General features: G+C 39.9%; 1 protein-coding gene across 4 annotated transcripts in view; it reads left to right on the forward strand.

Moving 5' to 3' along the window:
* Positions 1-27,683, forward strand: part of DOCK1 (dedicator of cytokinesis 1) — a 359,825-nt gene that overhangs the window by 221,669 nt on the left and 110,473 nt on the right. For all 4 annotated transcript variants that reach the window (XM_083439577.1, XM_083439579.1, XM_083439580.1 and 1 more), the window contains exon 29: positions 1,209-1,303. In XM_083439577.1, coding sequence (XP_083295703.1) covers positions 1,209-1,303 — 95 coding nt within the window. The remainder of the gene's footprint in view (positions 1-1,208; positions 1,304-27,683) is intronic.

Here is a 27,683-nt window from a genome sequence, read left to right on the forward strand (position 1 = left end):
AAATGAAATCTACTTTAAGAGAGCATGCATCTGCAACCATAAAATATTCAGAGTTAACTATGTAGGTCCAGATCTGCCCCCATTCACATAAGCATAAATCCTACTGAAGTCTCGGATTATTAAGTTATGAAGCAAGGTAGCAAGGAAGCAAACCGTTTTATTCAGAAGAAAAACATGCAACTAAATGAAAGCAAGACTCTATGATAATTCAGTCAGCAAACTATTTAGGCTGATCTGGAAAAGGAAATGTTAAGGTTTTACCAAGATACAGGGGAGGAAGAGTAGTAAAGTATGCAGTTTGATCATTTAAAGTGAGGACACATTTACTGAGCTTGTTAAGTATGTGCCTAGAATAAAACATTTCCCTTATGTAACGCAAACAACACATGTTAACCACTGTCAATCACAAATTCTAAGTCTGCAATGCAAGGTCATTCTATTCTTGTCAAAATACTGTTTTTCACCAATGTCTTGGGTGTGAGTCATGACAGTGGTGACTGCACAATAGTCACTCTTTGAATTTAAGGATTTGATTCAAAATCAATGTATATGTGTGTGTGGTCCCACCCCCTCTGCCCCCATCTACTGAAACTTTTGGCCTCTTATATGTATGACAAACTCCTGTTGGGTCAGAAGCTAATATGTTGCAACATAACATTAAAAATCTTGGCAAATTAAAATGAATCTGTTACATCAGCTGCACTTTAGCTCTTCATATTTTCCACCATTCCTTAAATAGTAATCCAAGGCATCCATTACACATTGCATGGTTGTATTTTTTTCTTTTCAGTCTATATCGCTTTTGTTGTTGTGATTTTGCAATAAATTCCTGCAATACAACTTTGCTGCACAACCGTCTGCTCTTGGTACGGCATTGGCCAGAGCATTGGTTAGTTCTGCTGTATTTGTCCGGCAAGAAGTAATTCTGTAATCTGGTCATCAATCCAGCAAGTTAATTATGTTCAGCAGTATCATATTATGTAATCAAGTAATTAATTATTGTTTATTACAGTAACTCATTTATCGCAGTAATTTATTGCATTGCTTAGAGCTGGTTAGTTTTGCCATATTTGTCCATAATTTTTGAAATCTGGTCATTAATCTAGTGAATTTTTCATCAGCCAGCTTCCATCAAACACACACACACACACACACACACACACACACACACACACATTCTTCTTCATATGTTTTCCTTATTCTTTCAGGACTTCTTGATGGAGACATTTATCATGTTCAAGAATCTCATTGGAAAGAACGTCTATCCCTCTGACTGGGTTATCATGAACATGATGCAGAATAAGTAAGTACAAATGAAAATCACTGAACATTGCCTGAAATTACTATTTCAATACTGATGTGTGTTGATGTGCAGTGTTTGTATCTGCACGCTCTCAGTCTATTAAACTTAATTTTCCCTTTTCCAATGTGTATTTTTCATTTTGTTTAATGTTTTCTCAACAAACCATTGATTTCTCTGTTGTGCCACAAGTCAAGGGAACGAACAATCAGGTACAGGTCTGTGGCAATCACACAGGGTCCCGGACGTTTGACGGTCTATTGATCCCTGTGCCACCACTGTGCTCACTTCCCCGCTGTCACCAACCTGTTACTCTCGGGTACACACTGAGTCCAGACAGTTGTTAAAATTAAACCAAATAAACAAGTTTATTTTATAAGCATTAACAAGTTTATGGTTTCTCAGATAATTTTCTTGTCAGTTTCTTAACCTTAGTTTCTTTACCAGCCTATACCTTTCTAATACCTTCTGACTGATTATCTCAACTGTTTGACTGACTCCTCTTAACCGATTCTCTCACATCAGACTAGCCCAACCCACAGATTTATCCTCCCTCTCTCTTCTCTAACCCCAGACTGACTTCTTAACAACTCTAACTCCTCCCCTTGGGTTCCTATAGGTTAGCCATTTTACAATCAGTTAACCCTTTCCTTATGAACCCACTATGATGTCACACTCCTAGGAGGGCAAATGCCACAAGGTCCTTGTGTGTTTTCTCTTTAAACCATGAAACCTGTTTCTTGTAAAATGGATGTACTTGTACTGTTGCAATAAATTTAGTGGGGATGTCTGTTTAGAATTCCATTACCCTCACCTGTTTTAGCCAGCCAGTCAAAGTCATTTACAGGAGCCCACCAGTGAAAGGTGAGTGCAGGGTCGGGTCCAAAGGTGAACAAACTTTTCCAGAAGGAGCATAGTGTCCCCCCCACCAGACGTACTACCATTCCCCTAATACCCTTGACCACCACTGAATTTAATCAGATCTCCCTTAGTGCTACTGAACTGTTTATGTTTGTGTTTTCTAAGTGCCATTTAACCTTCATTCTAAATGAGTACATGAAAACCTCTTATAAAAGCCTATTGAGTGCTTCTTTTGTTACTAGCTACCTGGAAATGTTCTGTGAACGGGGGCTTAAACATGTTATGGGAAGATTATCCACCCTTGCCCTCCGCTCCTCTCACTTCCACATTTTTTGCAGGTTCTCAAGCCAAACTGCCTGAGTGGTGTATTCAACACACAATAGGTGCTTGTATCAAAGTTTTGCTTTTGTAGTGCCTTCCTCAGATATAAGATTATTGCACTTGAAATCCTTTTTATGTGTGTTTTTATTTCTGCCATAGAGTTCAGCTGCAGCTGTGCCAAAATATTTAAACTATGATGCCTTGGCAGAGAAGTTACAAAAGCTTCTCTCAAATTAAGTTTATTGTGCCATAGAACTTAATTAAAATGAAAGGAGGCATATTTGAATTCTATGTTCACTTGTTATTGACAGACATCTTTTAAAAAATATATGTACATTTGGAGGTTTGGCCAAAAGCTTGTGTATGGTAGTGTACTTTTGAGTTGCTATTTCATGTGACGTGGCCCTCAATTTTCATTAAAAATTGATGAAGTATATTTGCACGTTGCCATGCATGGGATTATACTTTTTGGGATTTTAATGTGGAGGCTCTTCAGAGTTCTGTTTGCTTTAGCATTTTTACTGCATTTATACATGTAAGTGGCTGAGAAAGCTTTTACAGAATTTGCATTTGTTATCCCACAGCAGTTTATGAAGCTGTTAGCCTATCACCTGTCCATTATTTCTTTTGAGGGAGACTCTGGGCAGCGTTGTCACATTAGTCATGAAAGAGAAGGCTGTGGGTTAAAGAGGAAGAAACTGAGCAAAACTCCGGAGGGCGCATGAGTTCCACCTGACACAGTTGTGCATGTTACAGTTGTCATTGGAAGATTGTTTTCTTGGCACAAGACAAGGGTGCAACTCCCAAGAATGTATTTGTGTCTTTCAAAGGCAGTGAGAAACAGCTCTGAGGCTAGACTGGACAGGAGTTCTTGTCAATGCCTTGTTGTACTCATGTAGAAAGCTGATGAGGAATACAACATGTTTCTTTCCCCCAAAATGCCATTAACGATAAATCTTAGTTGCCCACAGTAACTGTCATCTGCTTGGCCACAAGGAAAACGAATCCCGCCCCCCCTTTGTACATATTAGTGTGTGCTCTGTGACGCTAGTAGGAAAACCGTGTAGCCAGGAAGTTGCCATTTAAAAATCAAGCATTTTTAATTGTTGATCCATGTTTCAGGAAGTTAGCAACATTTTTACTAATTGAGGGAAATTAGGTGGTTGGTTTTTTGTATTGGAGCAAGACATTCTGATTTAATAACATTTAATGAAGGATTTCAACAACGCTAATGAGGAAATCAAGGGCAGGGAGAATACTCCAAGTCAGAATGCTTAGTTAGTAGATTGCTGGTACTGAATATAGATAAATACAACACCGCATAACATTGAAAGATGTATATGAATGCATGGTAGCTTTGTTCAGGTAGAAAGACCCCAAGACAAAAGTCAGTTGGGTGAGTTCTTAATTAAAATGTTTGGGAGCATCATTGGGCAACTTACTTCATATGCTGTATCATACTGTATAAAATGCTACCTTTGTCCCCTTTAATCATACTAGTCACTAACTCTTAGCGGAAGCATCTCAACAAATTATATGTCCACCAAATAACTGTTGTTGTTTGCTCCTTCCATTACCTGCTTAATGACAAAGCAAAAATATAAAAACATTATTCAGTCATAGCTTAAACCTTTTGTTCCACTGTGAAATGTCAGTATTTACATTCGTTTTTAAATGTGCATTGAAACTGAAAGAGCTTCATGTTGTCAAAAGTAAATGGGGCTCTAATCCATTTAAGGGGTGGGGGATCACATTTCATTTTCTTTTTGTTTATGAGACTTTCATAGCCATATACTACTTCTCTCTTTAAAACAGAATACAATATATCCACAGTGCTTGACATATCAGTGCTCAATAAGTATTTATGGAATACGGTATAATCTTTGAAATGTATGAAGTCCCGTGGTGGACAACGGGAAGTGCTGCTTAATGACTTAAAACTACAGGGTGGAATTCACTGTCTCACTAATACGTTTGTTCTGCCAGAGCAAGAATTGCTGCTTGCTAGACAGAATGATACCTCCTGTCCTCCTCCCCCCTGCCATGTACTGTTTGGAGGAGTCTTCTGACCTTCTAGATTGGATTTCAGGGAGGCATGGGCATGCATGAAAGGAGGAAGCCCTGTTGTGCTAGCAGAAAACTCTGTGCTGCTTGTGTACCATGTTAGTAAAATCTGGCCAATAAGTTTTTTGGAGTGGCGGGCTCATGCATGACCATGTATATGTGCAGCACTGGGAAATAATTAAGCAATTCAATTCAAACCTGGAAATGGCGGGAGAGAGCTGGAGAGTCCTCAGGGCTCAGAAGAAGACCCCAGAGCCCAAAGAGGATGTTGGTGACGATGGAAGAAGCCCCCGAAAGACCGGAGGGACACTAGGGCTTTGTTTATGCTGCTCAGCCGCCTCACCTAACAGCTTAAGTGTGGGGTAGCACAGCAGAAGCCACTTTCCCACATGTCCTTTAACCTCCTGCCGGCCCCAGAGCTTCAATTCTAGTTGTGGATATTTTTGGAACAGTCATTTTGGTATGGATTGAAGAGAGAGAGGGCATTTAACGGGTGCTCCCCACTTTATGCAATTTCCTTTGTGGGGCGGCTCCCCAAAACATAACCCCTTCGTAAGTAGGGAGTCACTTGTATACAGAATTCAAAACAAGCGTGCCATACAATGTAGCCCCTCTTCCCCTTATCAGTACTTTGTTAGTGACCCGCAGATTTTGAGCATTATATGTTTTTCAAATTCTCAAAGTAATCCCCAACCACGACAGCGATAAGTAAGCATCTTCTGTATATCTTCTGTGTCCCTTACAACACTAATTCTTTGCTTTTATATATTAAATTTTGATGGCACATCATATTCATGTAAGTGTTCATAGGACTTCAGCCTTAAGACTCTGCTTTCTCTGTAAATGACTTCTGTATGCACAGTGCTTGCAAAATCGAATTAACATCAGCTGGCTTAAAAAAATTTATTCATCAAGGAATTACGTTAGAGGATGTAATTGATTTCCACTAGATTTTTGTCCTGGTTGATTGCTACCAATATGCTCTAGAAATGTTTATTTGGTGGTGGTTGACCGAATAAAGCAAAACATTTATCATCATGATTAAAAGGAACAGTCTCTGCCAATGCATTCTTGGATGAAGTTCTCTGCATAATTGTCCAGAACATTTTGTCTTGAGTCATCACGCACTCCCCAATTTCCTACTGGTGTTCTCCTGCCTGTTAAATTCTTCTAATTCTTCTTCTTCTTCTTCTTCTTCTTCATCATCATCATCATTTTAGTATTCAGTTAAAAGATTTTACAGATACAATCAAAATAGATCAACATTGCTTGAACAGAACTTTCACTCTCTTTCCTACCCACATGTGCCCCAGAACACACACACACACCAACCATCCAGGAAAGATTGGGGGACACTGCTGGGGATATATATGGAGAAGAGAGGGGACAGATTTTGTTGCTCAATCAGTTATTTTGTTTGTGCAGTGATTTAGTGGTATTCAACCCGTAGGGTCTGTTGTCTTCACATCAACATCAAACAAGAGCAGCTTCAACCATGTGCAACAGCATTATTTAGAAACATTGTCACAATCTGTCTAATGCTAAAGTAAAAAGTATATAGTCTATTGTACAATCCCTGTTTTGATTTTTGTCCCCTAGTGTGTTCCTATTGATGAATAAGTCAAAGCCAATTACAATGGCTTTTAACGTGATGGAATATTTGTAGACTGTGTTTGCTGTACATTATGTATAACATAATTTTTTTGTCAATAAATAAGAGCCCTTTGAGAAATAGTTATTCACCTCTTCAAGCTAGGTTCCAGTTCCTATCCATTTTAAGAAATAAAAATATTGCAGTTGAGTTCCCCCCTCCAACCTCTTTCTTTCTCCTCTCGATTATGTTGGTGAGTTGGCCAAGATTGGTTCCGTTGTGACTGACAGCTGACACAGCAATGCAAATTAATCTGGGGAGAAGGTTACAAATTCTTAAGTATCATATAATGTTTACTGCATCCTGGAAGGCTTATAAATCATTAAGCATAATATACCAAATTCAAAAATGTCAGCATTAAAAAAATACAAAAATGATGGCATCAACATATAAATGTAAATATAAAGTAAATGTAAAGTGGTATATGAAAAAAGCTCATAAAAAGGGCAGAACGGGGGTGGCCTATGCTTACACGCTCTCTGCCGATGCATGGAGGCCAGAAACTGAACCCCCATGCGAAATGGTTGTTGATTGTATTGTTGTTTTCAGTGGCAAATCTCTGTTCAACATCACATTTCATTCTAGTCTTGATGTCAAGAGTATAGTATAGACTACTCTGTTGCTACAAACAGCAGAAAGATGCAATATTGTGTGTGCTCTGCTCTTAAATATGCACCCAAATATCATAAACCCATTTATTAAAAAGATGCTTCCTTGGAGCTTATTTTTAGGATTTTCATATCATTCTCACTGTTAATTAAACATGTCCCCAACATGTGGGTGCACTGGAAACATAAATGCATAATACACAAGAATTAATTTGCAGGACTTGAAGAACTATTGCTCCTATGAGCAGCTCCTGTCAGATTGTAGCACATGGATGCTTGCTTCTGCTGATGAGAAATATCAATGGAAATTTCATTCCAGTGAAAATAGCAGTGACAGAGAAAGGGTTTTTGACAAAACTGCAGCAAGGGATGAAAGGGTTAACTTAATTTTAAGCAAACACCTCCCCCCCACACTGTTTGAATTTTCTTAAGTGTGCACATTAAATGCAAAGACACATTTAATGCCATGTCTAGTTTGACCCTAAATTGTAGGTCAGAGCAAGTAGGAAATGATGGGACAACCACCATGGGATTTAAGGATGAAGGGCAGTATTCAAATTTACTAAATAAATAAAAAAAACTCAACCATTTGAAATTCTGCTGTTGTCATATTTTAAACCTAGAGTAATGATTTATGCCAAGCTTGATCTACTGCTCCGATACACTCTCCTCGACCAAATTTTCTATCACTTAATTAGCCAGGAGATGAAAATAACTAAATCCTGCATATCTAGCCAGGGTTGTCTCAGATCCTCTGCCTTCTATCTGCTGCCTGTACTTGTTCCATCCTCAGGCTGTTGTCCAAGATTGTGGTGTAGTGAGATGTCCCATTCTGCTAACCCATCTTGACCTTCTTCCAAGCTCCTCTTTAAATTCCAGATGGTGAAAAGAATACTGTTGTTAATACCTTGTATATGGGAAGCTGGGCAAGCGTTTATAGTGACCTCAGAATGACTTAAGATAATGGACATGGGAGTGCAGCCAAAACACCCTGGAAGATGCTTTATTTGTATTAAAACTGCGAATCAAGTAATTAACTCAGAAGAGTAGTAGGAAGTGAACTCTCTGGTTATCACCAGTTGTACATTGAAACTTAAGAAATGTGGCCCACATTTTAACTATTCTTCACATGCCATAAATATTTTAATATATTTATAGATCTTAAAAACTGTGAGCATGATCTTTCTCTGTGTCGGTGTCTCCTGAACAGATAAAGACATTCCTGTTCCTCCCCTTTGGTGTACATGTTCCAGATGGTGTGGTCTGTGCAATCATTCAGGCAAGCTTTCTATGTAACTTGACAGATCGGAAGGGATGCATACAGATCTTCTATTTCCGAGACAACTCTGCCATACATGTATACTTGGGGGAGTAGAGAGTAGGAGAAGTAAGCAGGGCTTTATGATATGGTTACCAGATTTTTTTCAATGAATCCGGGGACACTTTTTTTTGAAGCTGAGTAGCAACAGGAAGTCAGTAGTGGGGATGGTGAGGCAAAAGACCCTGGGCCCAAGCACACATGCATATTGTATAAAGGTGCAAAGCCCTTCTTTTGCATCCTTTGAAACATAAATGCGCAAAGATTTTTTTAAAACTGGGCAATGGTGCACCGCCCACCAGTGACTCCCGAGCCTGCCCCGATCCCCTTCCTCCTTCCCCCTTTGTTGTGACAGATCAGGGGAGTCTCGGGAGTCATGGGCGGGTGGCCATTGCCCAGGAGGGTCCAGCCTGGTAGTGCAGTTGGCTCTGGCTGGCTTCAGGAGATGCTCGCTGCCGTGGCGCAGGAAAAATGGCGGGTGCCACAGCAGTGGGCAGCGCTAACAGGCTGGCTCCAGGCTGCTGAGGTGGCGGCTGCCACATTTCCTGGGGACAGAATTGCAAATCTGGGGACATTCCGGGCATGGAATTTGTCCGGAGACAGATTTGCAAATCCGGGGACTGTCCCTGGGAACCGGGGATGTCTGGTAACCCTACTTTATGAAGCTCTGTGTGGATCTTTTTGTGTGCAGACAAGAATCATCCGTAATATACTAAATGTTTGTATGTAGAATAAGTTGTGATGATGATTATCATTATCATTATTTTTAAAAGAATCCTAGCTTTGGAATGAGTTCCACAATCCCTTGACCTTTAGCAGCACTTTCTTTTCTGTTGTAGCTGTCATGTTAACATTTAAAAGTGAACACACACATTATGTTGTTTAGATCCTTATTTCTCCTGATGCTTTTCTTATGTACACCTAACGAGAAAAAGAAAGAAAGAAAGAAAAAGAAACCTTGGTGCAGTGCTTCTTTCAATTGGAGTTACACAGCAAGTGAAAAAAGGCTCCTGTTCCAAAATTTTATCTTTGACAGTCAAGATTGAGGCAGTTTTCTGCTTGACATTAGTATCCTGTTGATAATGACATCACATGTGTGCTTAGGGACTTAGTATTCTAGCAGTGTGTGGACTATAATGGATCTGTTTCTTAAGCCATCTATTTCCTAGAACTTTGATTTATCGTAGCAAGCCTATAAGTGATAACTCTGCATCAATGAAATTGAACTTGTCAGAGGTACTGTTGTAGAGATGAGATTCAGAAACAGATCTAAGCCGATCCCTTTCCCTTCTTAATCCTTATAGGCTCCCTTAGTTTCCACATTAATTACTTAAATTACTTAAACCCGCCACCCCACAGAATAGTATTTAGCGTTCTTCTGCCCTTTGGACAGCGTCTGGTATCATTTGAGCAGGGCACCTGTTTCCTTGGTACTGGAACTGGCCTTTTTTGTTAAGTCTGTGGATGGCCATGCTGAATCTACAGCTATTAACTTATCACTTTCTCAATGTCCTCAATCTTACTGGCATTTTAGAGGCTCCCACATTTCACTTGGTTCCGTGAGGGTCAAGTGAGGACAGAGCAGAAGGGGGAAAGGAGATTCCCCATGTTGCTTTTTTCTCTGGATGGAAAACGATTATGGGCCCTGTATATTTTCTCCTGTTAGTGGAAAAGTGGCGGTGGGGGATTTTGAAAAGCAAAAACAATGAATTTTATTATACTGTTGCAGACCTAGTAAGGGAGGATTTTGAGCAGATGCATGTCAGGAAACAAAAAGGTTAAGCACCCCCTTCTGTCCTGATCACACTCTCAAAAGGTGGTATTTGGGTTGCTGTTTTTAGGATCAGTAACAGAGAAGCTGTCCTGTGAAGCTTGCCCAACAGTGCTTATGTTAAGATGGAGGCAGAAGCAGCTTGCCAGGTGGGGCAGAGCTGGTACGTTAGCTTCTCAGCAGGTGCGTTGTTGCTGCTTACCGAAAAGGAGAGGGGCAAGGCAGCAGGGAGACTGGCACAATGCAAACACACTGGCAGGTGCAGCAAATTGACTCCACGGATGTGCTTGCATGGTGCCTACCTTCCCTCCCATCCTCCCCTATAAGCAATAGTGACTCACGTGCTGGATAAAACTAGCGTAACGTCTCTGCTCCAAGCTTCCAAGACACATCAGGGTTTCCCATAACAAGATTGCATCGATTGCTAATTGAACTAGAAATGAAAGTAAAGATTGAACTTGAAATGTAAGGGATAAATGAGAGTAAAAATATGCTTTGCAGGAAAAACCAGCAGCTGTAACATTTCTAAAACTTGAAAAAGCAAGGGGGGAACTGACTTCTAAATAAAATGCATCCTACACAATCTGATATTTTTGTGCTTGTGCAGAGAATTAATCAATGAGGTGATCACAGAAATGGAGTTGGAAGCCTCTGTGTTCAGTAGTGATTTCTTCTCAAAGATTGATGGAAGGTATAATATTTTCAAGACCTTCTGAATGTGAAATGTATTTTATGAAGCTAATGAGATCTATAAAATTAAAGTGTTCTTTAGTTCAGTGAACTTCCCGTGTATATCCCTTCTTTTTATATATGATCTTTTGTGTCTGTATTGCTGGAGGGCTCAGCTGCTACTTGATCTTATTTAGTCACATTCTCCAGTACTTTTTATTTATTATTGTCAATGCTTGTTCTGCTAAAATGGTAATAAGCAAATCAGGTGCAGCTTAAATTCTGAAATATTTGTGTTGTGGAATATTTACATATTAAACCCCATTTCACTATACTAATACAGAAAACTGTGAGTTTGTTGCAGCATCTGGGCTCTGAGGCATAGGGAATAGCAGGAGTGGCACTCTAGGAGGCTGGCAGGTAAGGGCCCACACCCAGCTCCCTAGTTGGCCAGGTGGGGCTTATTAGCTCTGGGAGGAGGTGTGTGATTCCTCAGTAGGCTCAGAACAGGTGAGGGTCATGTGCCTCATCAAGCCCAGATGCTGCAATCAGTTTGCAAAGTATGAAAGGAAAGCAGAGCTGAGGTGCTGTGTCTGCTCAAACTGCCCATGTTGATGGACCTTGACTTGGATGATGCGGGAATGTGCTTCAGGTTTGGCTCCGGACTGTGTTCTGACAGTTGGACTTCAGACTTGACTACTTGAACTGACCCTAGGCTGCGTTTTCTGACCTTTGCTCGTGTGGCTTGATCCCTGGACTTAGACTTGACATACTGCCAGGTAGGCCAGGGGTTCAGGACTACTGGACTTGTATTGGTGGGGCAGGAGAATCTCTGAGCATTTTTATTCCTAAGGGATCTGAGCCCTTTATCTAAACTATGTTCCCTGGTATGAGTGTTCCCAGATGAATTGCTATTGTTCTATTTTTGTTTAGTTCTAGTCAGCAAAGATTTCAACATCATTTAACAAAGGGAGGCTTCTTCTGGCCCACTTACTTAATTGCATTATATGGCAGTAGATGACACTTTCAGGAAATATTTTGCTAAAATAACTTGAGAAACATTCTGTCTGGGAAGACAGGCACCTGTAATACACCCAGCACTTCATTCAGATTCAGGGCTTTCCCAAACCTTGTTTGTCCCGTGCCTAGAAAGCAGAGGTCCAAGAGATTTTCCACAGTCCTGTGCTTTTTAAGCACGACTCCAAGTGCTTTTCCATTTGCCCCACAGCTTTCCCTGGAAACATTATGAAAAATTATGGCTGCATTGGAGCAAACATCAATCCGCAGAAAACCTGGTTTACGTTTGTTCTGATTAAGCAGTAAAGAGTGGATTTCTCCAGCGAAACCTGCAGGCTAAGCAGAAGTGTGGATGAGCCCTAAGTCAGGAAAATATTGCCATGCAAATTTAGTTCACTGTACTTTTAATGCTAGAGAGTGGAGGAAGGCAGCTATCTTGTTACTAAAATTAATGTAAATAATTGAAACATACAGGAAATAATTTCAGCAGAGGAACTGAGGTGAAATGTTTTCCCTAAAATGTTGTCTTATTGAGTGGATTTGTGTTTAAAACAAACAAACAAACACTGTTATTTATTTTTATGGGTCATAGTTAATTTTCACCTCTTTGAAAAACAGCATTCAACTGAGTCAGTCTTACAATACTGGAATTAACAAGCTATCCGATACTGTTCTTTATATATTGGTTGACCTGAATTTTTATAAACCAAAGAACACTGTGATTTTTAAATTGATAGTTTAATTTGTGAGTTTAATTTTTTGAGTTTGGACGCCATCACGCCAAAAATTGGGTGAAGCCACACCAAAGTCATGTTTCGCTCTTCCATTTTCATTCAAAGTGACAGCCAACACCTGAACGTCAACAAAAACTTCTGCCTCCACCTTGGAAATCCTCACGCAAAGTCAGGTAATGATATCTCAAGAGGAACAAGCAGACAACCCACTTTCAAAAATATATAGTAGATTAGGTCTGGCGACCCTGTGGTCCTCCATATGTTATTGGATGTCTTTCAGCCTCAGTTAATATGGGACACAGGTGGCTCTGTGGTTGAAACCACTAAGCCTCTTGCGCTTGACAATTGGAAGGTTGGCGGTTCGAATCCCCATGGCAGAGTGAGCTCCCGTTGTTCGGTTCCAGCTCCTGCCAACCTAGCAGTGCAGGTAGATAAATAGGTACCACTGTGGCAGGAAGGTAAACAGTGTTTTTGTGTGCTCTGGTTTCCATCACGGTGTTGCATTGTGCCAGAAGCGGTTTAGTCATGCTGGCCACATGACACTGAAAGCTGTCTGTGGACAAATGCCGGTTCCCTTGGCCTGAAGTGAGATGAGTGCCACATCCCATAGTATCCTTTGACTGGACTTAACCATCAGGGGTCCTTTAACTTTTTTACCTTTTAACATGGCCAGTGGTCAGGGTAATGAGTTAGTGGAACAACATATTGTGACCCACAGGTTTCCCATTCCTCATTCCTGATATAGATGATAAAGAAAAGCACTGAGGATGGGAAAAGTGCCTTTGCTTTTGATCACCATTGGGATACCGCAAAAGAGGGTTAATGGTGAGCTATTTGGGGATGCACTCTCAACCTCTCTGGAACTAGCCCTATCTGGTATGTCTAATTTCTGAGTATGGCTGTTTTTTGTTTTTTGCAAAATCAGCTTGAATACCTCTGAATTAAGTGAAGCTTTGCAAGAGCTTGTTCTTTATTTATACAAAGCAAGCCATTGAACTGGTGTTAGTCACATTGCAAGCGTTGCTATTTTTCACTCTGTCATAGCAAGTGTCAGGAGCAAGAACGCGTTGATGTGTTTGTTACTTAGAAAAGCTATGGTGTGAACTAAGTAATTAAATAGAGGCAAATGTGTTAAATTAAAATAGAACTACTTCAGAAAGTTTATCATAAGTCATTATCAGGTAGTAGCTATTTCTGAAAAGTGGCTGCAATACTTTACTTGTTTTTCCAGGGGCAATTTTCACTATATCAGTACAGGAATTGTACAAAAAAGATGTTTGTAACATTTACTGTTGCTGATCCTTGGCATCATGGCACAGGAAATTAAGTGCTGTATTACCATTCAGATTGTCAGAATATTAGGATTTGTTCACAAAATCAGGATAACAAAGATAATCAGAGTTTATTCACACCATCTTCTTTCGCTCCAAACACCATACTCTTATCTGGTAATAGGTTCTTGTGTTGATGATAGAAATAATGAGGAAATTAGAAAACATGGGCAGAGTTCCCACACATACACACCAGTCTGGATTCAACTGCATCAGTTGAAATTTAGTTGGAGAAAAATTTGCATAGAGGAATCTTCTGCCTCCTTCCCTCTCCTCACCAAACACAGCTTGCAGTGTACTGGTTGCTTAGAATTGCAGGCCAGATTGCATGTTTAGAATGAAAGCCGTGTAGGTAGATAAGGTCCAGACCCATAAGTTGCTTGCTTATACCTGGGTGGGAAGTGGGGGCAGTAGAAAATTCCAGTGAACTCCATGGTGATTCTCAGTAGCTAGTAACTCTGGCATATAGATTAGCCCTATTTTAGGCTGTATTAAGAAGCACATTGTATAAACATCACTCAGTTGTGCACTGGTCATTTCTGGGTACTGTATTTTAAGAAGGGAATTGAGTTACTGGAATGCGTGCAGAAGAGTGGAACCAGATAGTGAGGAGCCTGGAAAGTCATATGGGGAATGTTGAATGAGTTTGGTATGTTTAGCATGGGGAAGAGAAGATTAAGGGGGAGACATGGTAGCAGCTTTTAAAATATTGGATAGGCTGTCACATAGGAGAGGAACCAGTTTTGTTCTTCATTTCTCTAGAGGGCTGGAGTAGAACCAGTTGGTGGAAATTTTCGGGAAGCAGATTTCAGGTAAGAGTTGGGAAAAGACATCTTAAGAGTAAGAGCTGTTCAGAAATGGAGAAAACTGCCTCAGGATGTGGCAGGCTCTCCTCCACTGGAGGTATTTGAGCAGAGGTTAGAAGGCCATCTGTCCAGGATGCTGCAGTTGTATCCTGCATTGCAGATTTTGCCCTGAGGATGGACTAGACAACTGCCGAGATTATTTCCATTTCTATTATTCTAACGATTGCCTAATTAAGTATGCCAGTGCCTTCTTTTTTTCCTCTCAAGACTAGAAAATTCTATATACAAAGAATCTATGCTAGATATCATGACCAACCTCGTGTTGTCCCCCCCCCCCCATCTCTTATTTGAACACCCTGATATTAAGGAAGAGTTCTGTATAACTTGAGGCTGTAATTTTAATACAAGTTGCTCTTTGACTTGCTCTGTGATTTTAACAACGAAGTAGGTTAAGCATTCTTCCATCTTTCAGAAAAGAGACCCAATTTAAGATTATCAATAAAAATAATAAGCATTTTCCTTGCAAATACAGGATATTGTGCTGGGGGGGGGTGTTTAAAATTAGTGAGGAAATAAAATTGCAAGGTTTTCTATGCCCATATTTTTTTTAAGTGAAAGTAAATTTATTCCTTAATACTTACATCTATAAGGCCATTAGGAAAGTAGATGGAAAATTATATCCAAAAGAAAATGAACTGCAAGATTGCCTCCTCTTGGGGCAAATCAGTTTTAATCTTCCAAAGCTATAGTACTTTGGCTAACTGCCATATTGACTGCTTTTCTGCTGATCACGAGGAGTGAAAATGACTGGGAAATATCAGAGGCAAAGGTGCTAGTGTTTCACATTTGTATGCACCAAGAATATTACTAGAGAACATAAGGAAATGAGTTTTCTGATGATGGCGCTAAAGGAAAAAGGCTTTAAACCTGCTCTATGTCTTAAGCATTTTGAACAACAACAAAAAAAGAACTTGCAGAGCTGTCACAGACTATTCTTTTTTTCCTACTAAACTAGACAAATTCTATGCTGCAAGAGCATCAGGGTGAGTAGTTGTAGGCCCAAATTTCCAAAATGTGAAGCAGATTTATATTTTTAAGCAAAGGGACTTGAGCAGAAACTGAAATGCTTACATGTAAACCTTACCAGGCCTGAAAGTTCTTTGTTGTTGTTTTTTAAAACCATGACACAAAAGGCTCACAAGCCTTCTCTTGCTTATGATGGGGTCGTGCTTCTTTTCTTCAGTCACACTCTTATTGGTGTTCGAAACTGCTTGGGCACAGGTTCTTTCCTTGGGCATTCTGTAGTACGTTGCAGACAAGCAATTTCTCTTTCCCTGTACAGAATGAAGCAGCCGTGAGTGACAATTTATCTTTTGGAGCATTTGAGACTTGATCATCTAGAATAGGGGTAGCTAAAACAGTGCTGCCTGTCATGCCCGAGCCAGAATGGCCAGTTATCAGGGGAGATGGAGTTTGTAGCCTAGCAACATCTGCAGGACCACAGGTTAGCTACCCTGAATGCTAGAGCCAAAGATGCTTGGAGACATCTCAAATTTCCACATGTTGCATCAATTCTAGTATTGATAGTTGCATTCAGGTATTGTTCTCATCACAGGATACTAATACACACTTTATATTAAGCAACTGTTTCATAGTGTTCGGCATGGCTACACAACTGCCTTCAGTTTTAACTACTAATTCCTGAATAATATCCAGCTTGCTCCACTTGTGATTCAAGTTCATATCCATTCCCAAGCAATCCTTATGTTTTTTTTATCTCCAGATGAATACTTTTTCACTTGAAGCCTGTTAAACAAGTGTTTGTTTGTTTTTTGATAATCTGGACTTCTCAATTTTATTATTTGTCTTTGTTCAATCAAATTTTATGCTGTTTTTATTGCTTTGTATTGTATGTTAAATATTTTATTTCGCCATTTAATTTTTGTAAGTCACCCAGAGAACATTTCCTTATGGGTGGTTATGCAAAATTAGTTTGTGTGTGTGTATACACATGACACACACATACGCACACACACACACATATATACACATACAATAAAATGAAGCTCGGTTGGTGGTTTTGGAAAAATATATTTTTAAGCTGCATCAGTGAAGTTTTGTGAGGATAAATGAGATGTTAGCAAAATACTTGCTACCGTGGAAAGTAGCGATCAGAAAACATAACTATAACAATTATATTACCAATGGAGTACAGTGTTTGTCCATACCAATGGAATCAGTCAAAGTATGTAGGATCTTAGATAACCAGTCTTCAATTTTTCCAAATACTGCTGCTACTGCAATAGTTGTAATAGTCATATTAATAGTTGTTAGAATTATTCGGTTACCTTAATGAAACTGTGATAAAGCTACGTATAGTCCTCTGAATCATTGCTTTAAAAGTAGTCTTTTAGCTTTCTCACCCTGTTGGAACAATGATATTTCTGGATTAATAGCCTTTCCTTCTCTAGTAGTTTCACTGGATAGTTGTTTTGAAAATGGAGCTCTTTCATTCTCTTGGACCCTGGGTCATGTAGGCACTGTGGGAAGGCAACATTGCACAGCCTGCTAAAGCAATGTAATGTGTCTGTTAATACCAGATTCCTTCTTGATAGCTTGTTTCTTAATTGCCTCCTTTATTTATTCAGTTTATGTTGCAATTCAATCTGAGAGACAGGTAATCATTATAAGAAGGATCAACAAAGATTATAGGACCCATCTGATTCAAAAGACAGCCTGGAAATCTCTAAACAAGCATTCTCATTCTCTTGAGTAACGAGTTTTCTGTATCGTTTGTTGCTTAATAGATCAGAAATAGAGAAGGGTTAGTTTTTCCTATGGTTTTGTGTGTGTGTGTTTTTGCTTTTTTTAAAAAAAAGCTTCTGCTATGCTTCTTTGGCCAACAGAGAAGACTTTCAAGCCAGGCATCAATTGGAACAAGGAGTTCGCACTGTGTTTCTCTAGAAGTATTGACCATATATTGCTGCTTACACTATTTGAACTGGCCAGCTCATTACAAACCTCTCTCCATTTCAGCTGAAGTGATTTTGCTGTCAAAAACAGTGAAGTGTGTGATTATTGAGTGAATCTGGCAGAGAAATAGGCTGATTAAGTAGTATGTGAAAAAGGCTGCTAAGAGTTGGTGTTTTGGGTGCCAATAGTAGAAGGAGTTGGGTTTCCCTTTTGGTTTTTAATGTCTGAAGTATTTTTGTCTGATGTGCTAAATGTTCTGCTCAATATGTCAGTGTTGCATGTAGAAGCAGGGTTCGTGTGTTAATCTATTTTATTGAAGTTCCTCCCTTGCACCTTTTCCCTTCTATTGTCAACAGTCCAGTGTATCAGATGACTATGGGCAACATCCTCAGATGAAAGATTAAACCATTGGTCCTATAAAATCAACACATGATATGGCTTGAGTTTAACAACTCATAGCGCACAGCATGCTTGTGTTGCGCAGTGGGAATTTATGCTGGTCAGGTTCACAAGATATTCTAAGTCAAAGCTTGGGCACTTGGGAAGTGATCTGTGCAGTGTTTCCCAAATGACCAACAGCTAGCTAGTTGTTGGGCATTTGGGAAGTGCTGCACACCAGGCCAAAAAGCGTTCCTACACCTGGCTTAGTGGAACCACACAAACATATTGGCTCCAAGAGCAGAGCTTCCAGCAACAGTACTTTGTTCCTCCTCTGGAGAACAGAAGCACTTTTGCTCTTTGTATGCTCCTTCCCTATCTATTTGAGGTTTGGGCTCATTCAAGCATTATTTTGCTGAGTTGTTTTGTGTAGGAGATCAGTTTTCACACGAGATGTTGCTTGATCAAAAGTGCTTCAGGTGTTGGAAAAAATGTTCCTAACTTGCACCAGTTCAGAGTGAACATTTTTATAGGTAAGTTTCCTCTCTGTGGCAGTAAATTTTAAAATCTGACACTGTCCCAGCACAGGGGCGCTTTTAAACAAATGCCTTTCCTCTTTGAAAACTTAAATGGAACCAATATTGCAGGAGAATCAGCTTGTAAGATAGCACTATTAGAGTGACCACAGCTCTATGTTTTGAACACAAAAACCGGCAGGATGTTTTTGCACTTGACATCCATGGAGGTTAAGCTAAACAATTTAGAAAAGTGAGTGGTTTGGGTTGTGACTGAAAGAGTTGCATGGGCATTATGTGATGTGGATTGTCTGGCACAAGAGCTAAGTGCCAGACTCCACATCACATAATGCCCAATTTAGGAAACTTTTGATCCCAGTAAATAGATGTATACAGGCAGCACATTTCAGGTTTTGAAGCAAATCCAGAGAAGAATAGCAAATAGCATAAATGGGCTATACCTTGTCTGTGTGCGAAGAGCTTCCAAACTTTTTACTTTTTCCTTTTTTTTTAAGGATTCCACTCTTTGGATTATGTAAGGAGTTTGGAAGAAAATTTTCTTTTCCTTTGAGTACGATTTCAATATAGGAGAGAAAAGGAAGACAGTTTTAGGGAAGGTTTTGGACAAAGCAACTATATTTACATGTTGGATACTTTCCAGCTGTTCAGATTGATGATAATAGGAGATACATTTGTGCACCCCTTTCTTCATATTCTTTTAAACATGTTATCAACAATAGAAATCATTTTAGTTGGTGAAATGAAAATTTCCTGATGTCAACTGCATCTGTATATTACCTTAGTTTTTTATGTAAATATCTGAGCAAAATGTAGCTGTAAAGAAGAGAAAATGGAAGGGGTAGCCCTTTCATTGCAAACTAGTAACCAGTTTGCTATTTCATTTGCTGTTTTAAAACATCAGCTGATGCCATATCTGGTTGTCTTGGTTAGGGTGCAAATTCGTTTTAAAAGGGCTATTTAAATGTCCTGGCCCTAGACCATTTAGGTCCCTCGAGTCAACACAATAACTTGAAATGATTCTTATTCATAAAGTTATAGCAGTCCTTTAAAGGCATTCCCATGCAGACACCATAGCACTGTCTGTTCTGGAGATTACTAGGACATGAATGACAGTGACCAAATCCTTCCAGCCCAGGAGGGGACACAGCTGGCATTCCACCAGCTGTGGGGGGTCACTCCATCAGGAGTAGTGCAGCCCCTCCAGAACAGGTTGAACACCAATCCCAAGGACATCTGAACCACCAGCCATCAATACCTCCATCTTATCTGGATTAAGTTTGAGTTTATTCACCTACTTTCAATTCATCATGATCCTAGACATCTATTTAGAACCTTAAACACCACAGCTGAACCAGATGAAAATGAGTAACAGGGCTGGGTATCATTAATATACAAAGCACTTCAACCATATCCTTCAATGATCTTACCCAGTGGTTTCATATACTGTAGATAGCATGGGAGATTAAGGAACCTTGCAGTATTGCATAAGCCAAAAACTGCAGGCTGGAGCAGAATCTTCCCAGCACCATCTTTTGACATTGTTCTTATAGCTTTAAGAATTCAAGGAGAAACAAATAGGGTCACACTTTTTACTTTTTCTACCTCATAGGAATTATTTTGTACCAAGTCAGGCAATTGGTCCATATATCTTAGTATTGTGGGCATTGGCTGGCAGCAGCTCTGAAGGATTTCAGGCACAAGTTTTCCCCCAGCCCTACCTGGATACATCAGGAACTGAACCTGGGACCTTTTGTGTGAAAACTATATGTTCTGCTACTGAGCTACAGCTCCTATCCCCAGCTAAGCATTAAGTTACTGACCAAAGTGTCCAAAGCAGTATCAGTTCTAGACCTTTGTCAAAATCTAGGCTGGCATGGATCTAGATAACCCATGTCAGCTGGGAATGTTTGACCTTCAAGCAGCATCACACAGATTTGGGCACTGCTCTTGTCAGAATAATAGATATCTGTCATGAAAAATTACTTCTGAAACAGCAGCTGATTGGATCTGTGAGGAAGCTCATTGTGGAAGAATACCAAGCACTGGGAAGGGAAAGGGGGAGAGCACACTCCTCCTCTTCTTATATCTCCAACCTCCCATCACTGAAAAGGGAAGAACTTCTTGCAGGTAAAAAAACAAACGTTAACCATGTTTCCCCAGCTACATCATTTTGTCCCAACCCTATACTATTCACAAGCTAATGGGCAAGCTATTGACAAGTTTTTTGTTATTAACATGCATGACTGTGGGTTGCAATTAAAACGTTTTCCAAAACACTGAGAATTGAGTTCACCAGATGGTATTCTACATAGTGATGTGAATGCCAATCAGACTTTTTCTTTGAATTAAATGTGGATGACATAAAAATGATGTGGGTAAGATGGAATGTGCAAAGTTAGAGAAGTCCATCTCTACTTTTTATGCCTTGTTGTTGTTGTTCAGTCATTTAGTCGTGTCCGACTTTTCGTGACCCAATGGACCAGAGCACGCCAGGCACTCCTGTCTCCCGCTGTCTCCAGCAGTTTGTCAAACTCATACTTCTTATGCCTACCACCTCCCAAACACATTTTTGTAGAACATACAGTCAGCCCATGATATTCCACTCTGTCCTCTGGGGTTGTTGCTGTTTCCAAGTCTCGGGTGTTTCCATCTTATGCGACTGTTATCTTCAAGGCATTACAAGGTGTGTGTTTGAACCCACATCAAAGTGTACGCCAAAGAACCTGTATCTGATGCCACACAACACTATAATACAATGGTGATAGTTCTTGTCACAGTGCTGGAAAGAAGTGTGTTAATTACATGCACTATGCAACGCCTAATGAAATGATCACCATACATTGGGATTATATGTGCCATAGACTGACAGGTCTTGGCTTAGTCCTCCTGTTTTCTGCTTCACTCCCATCTCATTCTTCTTTCTATCACTTGAGACTTTTGCCTCTTACCACTTCCTCATCAATAGTCCTACTTTTTAATTGTGACCTTCAGGGTGCCATCCATGCCACTTTCCAGAATTAAGTGCCATTGATTTTCTTCTGAGTTGACTTGCTTAGGATTGTGCTCTTTGTTTTGAAGTACTCCATTTTCAAAGCAATTATTACATACTTTTTCTGTGATTACAAATTCATACAAGGAGGCAAACACAATACGGTTGCTTACCAAAATAGTACTTAAAGCAGCTATTCAAATGCTCTCACCATCCTCCTTCCAGTTAACACATAATACTATTTTTGATCCTTGTCAAGGCAACTGGTAAACATGAAATGAGGCTTGTGCTCATCCCTATAAATGTCCATGTGATTCTCTACAAGTACCGGTAGTCCCAAAATGAAATATGAATAAGGTAACATTTGCATTTTTAAGACTAAATGTGTTTAGCAGGAAAAAGCTGAAAGGGCCAGGCTATCAGCACTTAACAGTAGCCTGTAAAATGGGCACATGCCAGTAATCAACAAAGGAAGAAATGGTGAAATGGGGTAACCAAACCTTAAGACGCTACCATTGCCTGATGCTGGCTGAACAAAAGAAGTGTGTTGTTTGTCTTGTTTTATCAAAGACTATTAAGTACTGCTTTATATGTCAGTGAACTATCTTTATCGCAAGGAGGCGAGAGGAATTTATGTGTGTTGAGCAAACAAAGCAGACTTGCAGCTTATTCATAGCATCTAGCTGACTGATTTGAAATGAGAGGTGTTAAAGTGCAAGGAAAGAGAACATTTATTTAATCAAACTGTTGTTTGTTTTGACCCAAGTGCTGCATTCCAGTGGTGGGTGAGGCAGATATGGGTGGGGTAAACCTCCCCAGAGACAATGACCTGTACTTCTATCTGCCCCCACTGCCGTCACAAATACACTGCTGAAAAGTTCTGCTTCCTCTCTCTACGATTGCTAAGTCACGGATAAACAAGCCAGAGTCTGGCTTATTGTGACATTATTCCAAACCCATCCTTATAGTTTTTTTCACAAACCATGATGCGTTGTTTTTAACTTTGGTTTAATGGGATCTGTGAGCTAGACCAGTGTGTTAAGAGACTATGTTGTTTATTGTTTCATAGCCTGGGTCTATATTCCGCAAAAAAACACACAAAGGATTTTAGCTAAGATTGCAAAAGAAAAAGAGGGGGTGTTTGTCAATCACTTGGGAGGGAACTGCATGTAGTTGGTGAGTTGTTCCTGAGAAGATCACATGTGGTGCAGAAACAGAAATATCACTCACAGCTAGTTCAAAGGATGCAAGAGAACAAAACTCACTTGAGATGTTACGTTTAAATGGAACAACTTTCTCTGCATTATTATGCCTGGTAGCTGTTCCACCCTTGGCCACATACCTTATGAGGCTAAAAGGTTATTTGGTGTGCACACATTTTGTCTGAAAGGCTGAAAGTAACAACTATAATAAAATTCATTGTGACAAAACAACAAGAAGAAGTTACGCTGCAGAAGATAAGGCCGAGGGGGAGGCAGGGTTGCTGTCAGGAAGAAGGGGAAGGCAAGAAGTAGGGTAGTGTGCTCTTGGCTGTTCAGTTTCTTACACCAGCTCTGTAAATACCCAAGACATGGCCTTTCTAAGAGGTTGCCCTCCTTAACAACTGTAACCAGGGCTTCTGTAATCTCCTCAGAGATCATAAGTCTAAATCAGATAGTTTTGCCTCGTGTTACATTTCAAGGTTAGGTATTTAAACAATTTTTTAAAGTGTTTATAACTCAAAACATAACATAATGTAAACTCCTTCTACGTTGAACAATAAGTGGTTTCTTCACTGACTGAAATACATATTTTTTTATTTATTCAGATGTCGCATAAGATGTTGGAGATAGCAGCCTTAGTTGTTTTTGGTTTCAAAAATAATGGCTCTCTAATTTAAGGCAGATGCAGTCAGGGGGGAAAAACTGGCATATTAAGGGCAGCATCTGTCAATTGGGGGGACTGAATCATGTGATTTATGGGCCGTTGTCTTCTTTGGTGATTGCTAGTAGCCGAGTTTGTCTTAACCATGGGTAGGCAAACTAAGGCTGGGGGCCGGATCTGGCCCAATCGCCGCCTAAATCCGGCCTGCGGACGGTCTGGGAATCAGCGTGTTTTTACAAGAGTAGAATGTGTGCTTTTATTTAAAATGCATCTCTGGTTTATTTGTGGGGCATAGGAATTTGTTCATTCCCCTCCCCCCCAATATAGTCCAGCCCCCCACAAGGTCTGAGGGACAGTGGGCCTGGCCCCTGCTGAAAAAGTTTGCTGACCCCTGGTTAAGAGTGAGTCCGTAAATGACTGTGGAGGCCAATTCTGGATCCACACCTCCTTCTACTGTGGGGACATAGGTTTCCGGGTGGGAGTTGATCACACTGAGGGTTTACCAAGTGTGCCTTCCTCTTAGCGTGTTTCTCCCTTTTGTCCTGAGTTTGAGCGTCTTCAAAGCCCATGACACCTTTGGTAAAGGCTGTTCTCCAATTGGAGCGGTCACAGGTCAGTGTTTCCCAGTTGTCAGTGTTTATACTACATTTTTAAAGATTTGCCTTGGGAGTCTTTAAACTTCTTCTGTTGACTGCCAGCATTACGCTTTCCATTATTAAGTTCAGAATAGAGTAGTTGCTTTGGAAGACGATAATCAGGCATCCGGACAACATGACCAGTCCAACAATTGATGGGTGCAGCCCGGCACACTGGAATTCACTGGCTTTTTTACATACCTCCTTCCTCTTTATTTGATACCTGGCAAAGCATGGTTTTATTCAGTGGCACAGAACTGGTTGGCAAGGTATAACAATTTCTGCGATGTGGTGTTTGGAGATTAGGAATAACCAAATAGGAAAACATTAAAAAGTCAGAATGCTCTAAGGCCTTCACTTTGGATTTGTATCTTTAGTACCAAACCCTTGAAGTTTTATGGTTTTCCTAGAGGTGTACAGAAAGCTCCATGTATTCACTTCTCACACTACCATTCACAGACTTCTTGGCAGGAATGTTTCAAGTGGGTAGCTGCAGAATTAATCTGAGTTGTTTGCACCAAGTAGTAGAGCTGATTGCTTCTATTTTTCAGGAGATTTCAAACAGCTAGTAAATTAAAAACAATTCTAGCTGCAATCAAGGTGTCTGTCTCCTAGTGAACTGATTCTTCTACCAGAGAGACAAACAGAAGATCCCTGCTTCCATTTTAGAGCCTCTGATGATAGGCATTTCGTGTTACTTTGAATAAAGGCTGTATGATGTCTGTGTTTAGCTGATCTCTGAACATTTTAAAAAATGAGGCTCACAGAGACCATGCTGTTCCTTAGCTTACAGTGCTATTATATTTTCTCCAACTTCAGAAGTTACCCACAAAGCGTTCCAGCCATTTGAAAGGTATCCAGTCATTTCCTGAAAATGTGAGAGAAAATATATAGCAAATTTTATTTATTATTATTATTTTTATTCCCTTCTTCAGCCCAATAGCTCCAAGACACAACACAGAAGAAGAAAAAGGGATTGGAAGATAAGGGAAGGGAAGTGAGGGAAACAAACTCAGATACCAATCCTCAATTAAATAGCAGTTCTTAGAACGATCAACTGTAATGGAAACAGTTCAGAAAGGGAAGGAACCAGATGGAGCTGAGCTGATGAAATGGTCGTGCTTTCAATTCTTTACTTAACCTGTAGATTTCTGGTCGGAGATTATAATAAAAAAGTTACTTGACGTTATGATACAGTGCCTTCAATTATTTTGTTCTCACAATTATAAAAGCCATTTTAACTTATTTAAAATGCGGCATGACAAGCTTGCATAAATCACACTAGATAAATGGCTTCTGCCTGGAGGAATGCATCTATAAAGTACCTGTGATGATTCTTTTTAAAGAAAGAATCTCATTGCCACTGACTGCAAGCTGTTACAGAAGTACTTGCATTCTCAAGAAATGGGTATTAGACTATTCCATAGTGGATAAAATTATTTCTGTCAAAGAAGGCAAGCCACTTTCGATGGTCAGTGGCACTACAGTGGGTTCAGTTGTGATGGCAGGACTAAGAGGGGAAAGGTTCACCAAAAATGGAGCAGTCCTTCCATAAACAGAGTTCCTGTTCCCATTTCCCCCCCAGTAAAGTTATTTCTTCCATCTTCCTACCCTAATAAAATAGGCAACATGTTTTACATTAGTAAATTATGCTGGAAGATTTGAGCAACTTGCATTTAAAGCTTGAGCTGTAATAACTTTGTGCCAGATTAGCAGGAATGCAGCGATGCTGGGTAAATAATCCTGTTTTGTACTAGTTTATAATGGATTTGTTGATGGGAAACTACTTTTCTATCTGTTTACATCATGGTAATTTGATAACCCATTTGTATTACTTAAACTGCATATTTTGTAAATGTTGTCACTGCAAAGCAATTTGTTACAAGTACTATGTAGAAACTGCTCCCATAAAAGTGTTTTCTAAATTGCTTTGCTTGCAGCTACAGAAGTTACCATAGAGAATGATTCCTGATACTGGATTTTCAAAGCCACAGGAGTGGCCACAGAGCAGAAAGAGAGACAAATTTATGATTTAAGACTCTGTAATGCCCCACTTGTGAAACAAAATGATATAAGCTTCAACAGGCATGCAGAACATAACACTACAGTCTCCTAATGCCCCAAACAAGGTGGGTGATTTATCACCTGTTAGGCTTTATTTCAAAGGGGAAAATGCTGTAAGATATAGAAAATGAAAGGAAATTAAAATATAGATTATACAGTCATTTTTTCACAATTTTTATCCAATTCCAATCTTCATGGCTATATAAGCGGCTTCTTCTTTGTACTTATGATTAGATTTATTGCTGATAGATATACTATACCATTTGACAGATATACATAGATGATATAAAATTATCTGTTCCAGGCAGATGGAATTCTGTGATGTGATTGCTGTAAGCATTTAGGATCTCCAGCACATGAAAACATCATTCATTTTGTCACAATAAATGTCAGTCTGCATCCATTTCTTTGCCTGATAAGAATATTGTAATACAAAGGGGGCTAGTTATTAATGCAAAGGACAGTTCACAAGTTATTGTGCTCTTTTAAGCATAAGCATATAGGTTTTTCATTCAAGAATTCATTTTTGTGCTTTTATTCTAAAATGTATTCTAAAATGTAGAAAGAATAAAAGCACTGAATGCCGTAATTTGCTTCTAACACTGCTTCTACAACTCACTGACAGACAGTTATGGGAAGACTGGGCCATGGAAAAGGTAGGGGAAGCCCTAAATCAGGAGAATAATATCTACTTCCTAAACTCCAAAAAAAGACTGCCACATCTCAAAAAGAACCTGATCTGAGTAAAACCCCAGAGTCAAGTTAAGGACATTGGGGGAAAGCTAGTGAATGCAATGTCTATGGTTCATGTTCACTTATTCTTTACCTTGCAAGCAGAAGTTGTATGACTTCAATGCCACCTTAAAAGTCAATGACCTGGAAAGCTGAGCAAAGTGTACAATATATATAGATGCTTTTACATGCTCTGGGGACATGAGGTCATGAACCCTTGCTCTTCCATGGCAAATTGGCTCCCGCAGTGGTTAGATGCTGGACATGGGCTAGGGCTCCCGATCATGTGATCAAGGATTCTAACCCCTGGCTAAAGTTCCTATGCTACTGTGCAAAAAATAGGATCTAGAAAGAAGCTATATCAAGAGGAATCCTCCTGGACTCCTAAGTACAGTTCTTTCAGTACATAACACTGGCATGTTCTAGCAGCGCTAGGGCATTAGATAAATCAGAGGCCCTGATAGTAGCCAGCATAAGGTACTAGTGGGGGTTCCCTTCATCTCATGATGTTGTGTGAAGGTGCTATTCTGGTCGCTCAAAATGTCCTGCTTGTTGCTCTCAATTCTAAGAGTCCAAAACACCTTGACTCTGGTGCAGATCAGCAAAGAGGTTCTTAACGGCTCACAAATCTGGGACTTTGAGCAGGCAATGACCAATTTAGCCTCATACAAATGATGCACAATTGTGCATGCGTGCCCAGTCCTGAACCTGAAAGTGGCCCCAAAACATAGACGTCACAAAAAGGAGGAAGAGGCCTGCTCACGCTCTGGTGATGCTCATGGGGTTCTGGTACGTAACCCTCATGCAAAATGAGGATTGCCTGTAGTAGAAGTTGTTACTTTCCTTATTCCAGTACCATGACACATTTGTCAGACTACTGACTTGATTGGCTCTAGTGCCAGAAGGTAGTATGTACCCTCTTTTTTTATTTGCCATATAACTGTTTAAAATATCGTCCTAAACTTAATCAACAGATTCTCTGTTTATGAAATATTCCCTTTAAAAAAGGAAACCCTTTTGATCTGTCAGCATTCAAGGGGAAAGGGGTAAACCCACTGTCCT

The sequence above is a fragment of the Podarcis tiliguerta genome (assembly GCF_965153285.1).
Source record: "Podarcis tiliguerta genome assembly, chromosome: 5".
Classification (NCBI taxonomy): domain Eukaryota; kingdom Metazoa; phylum Chordata; class Lepidosauria; order Squamata; family Lacertidae; genus Podarcis; species Podarcis tiliguerta.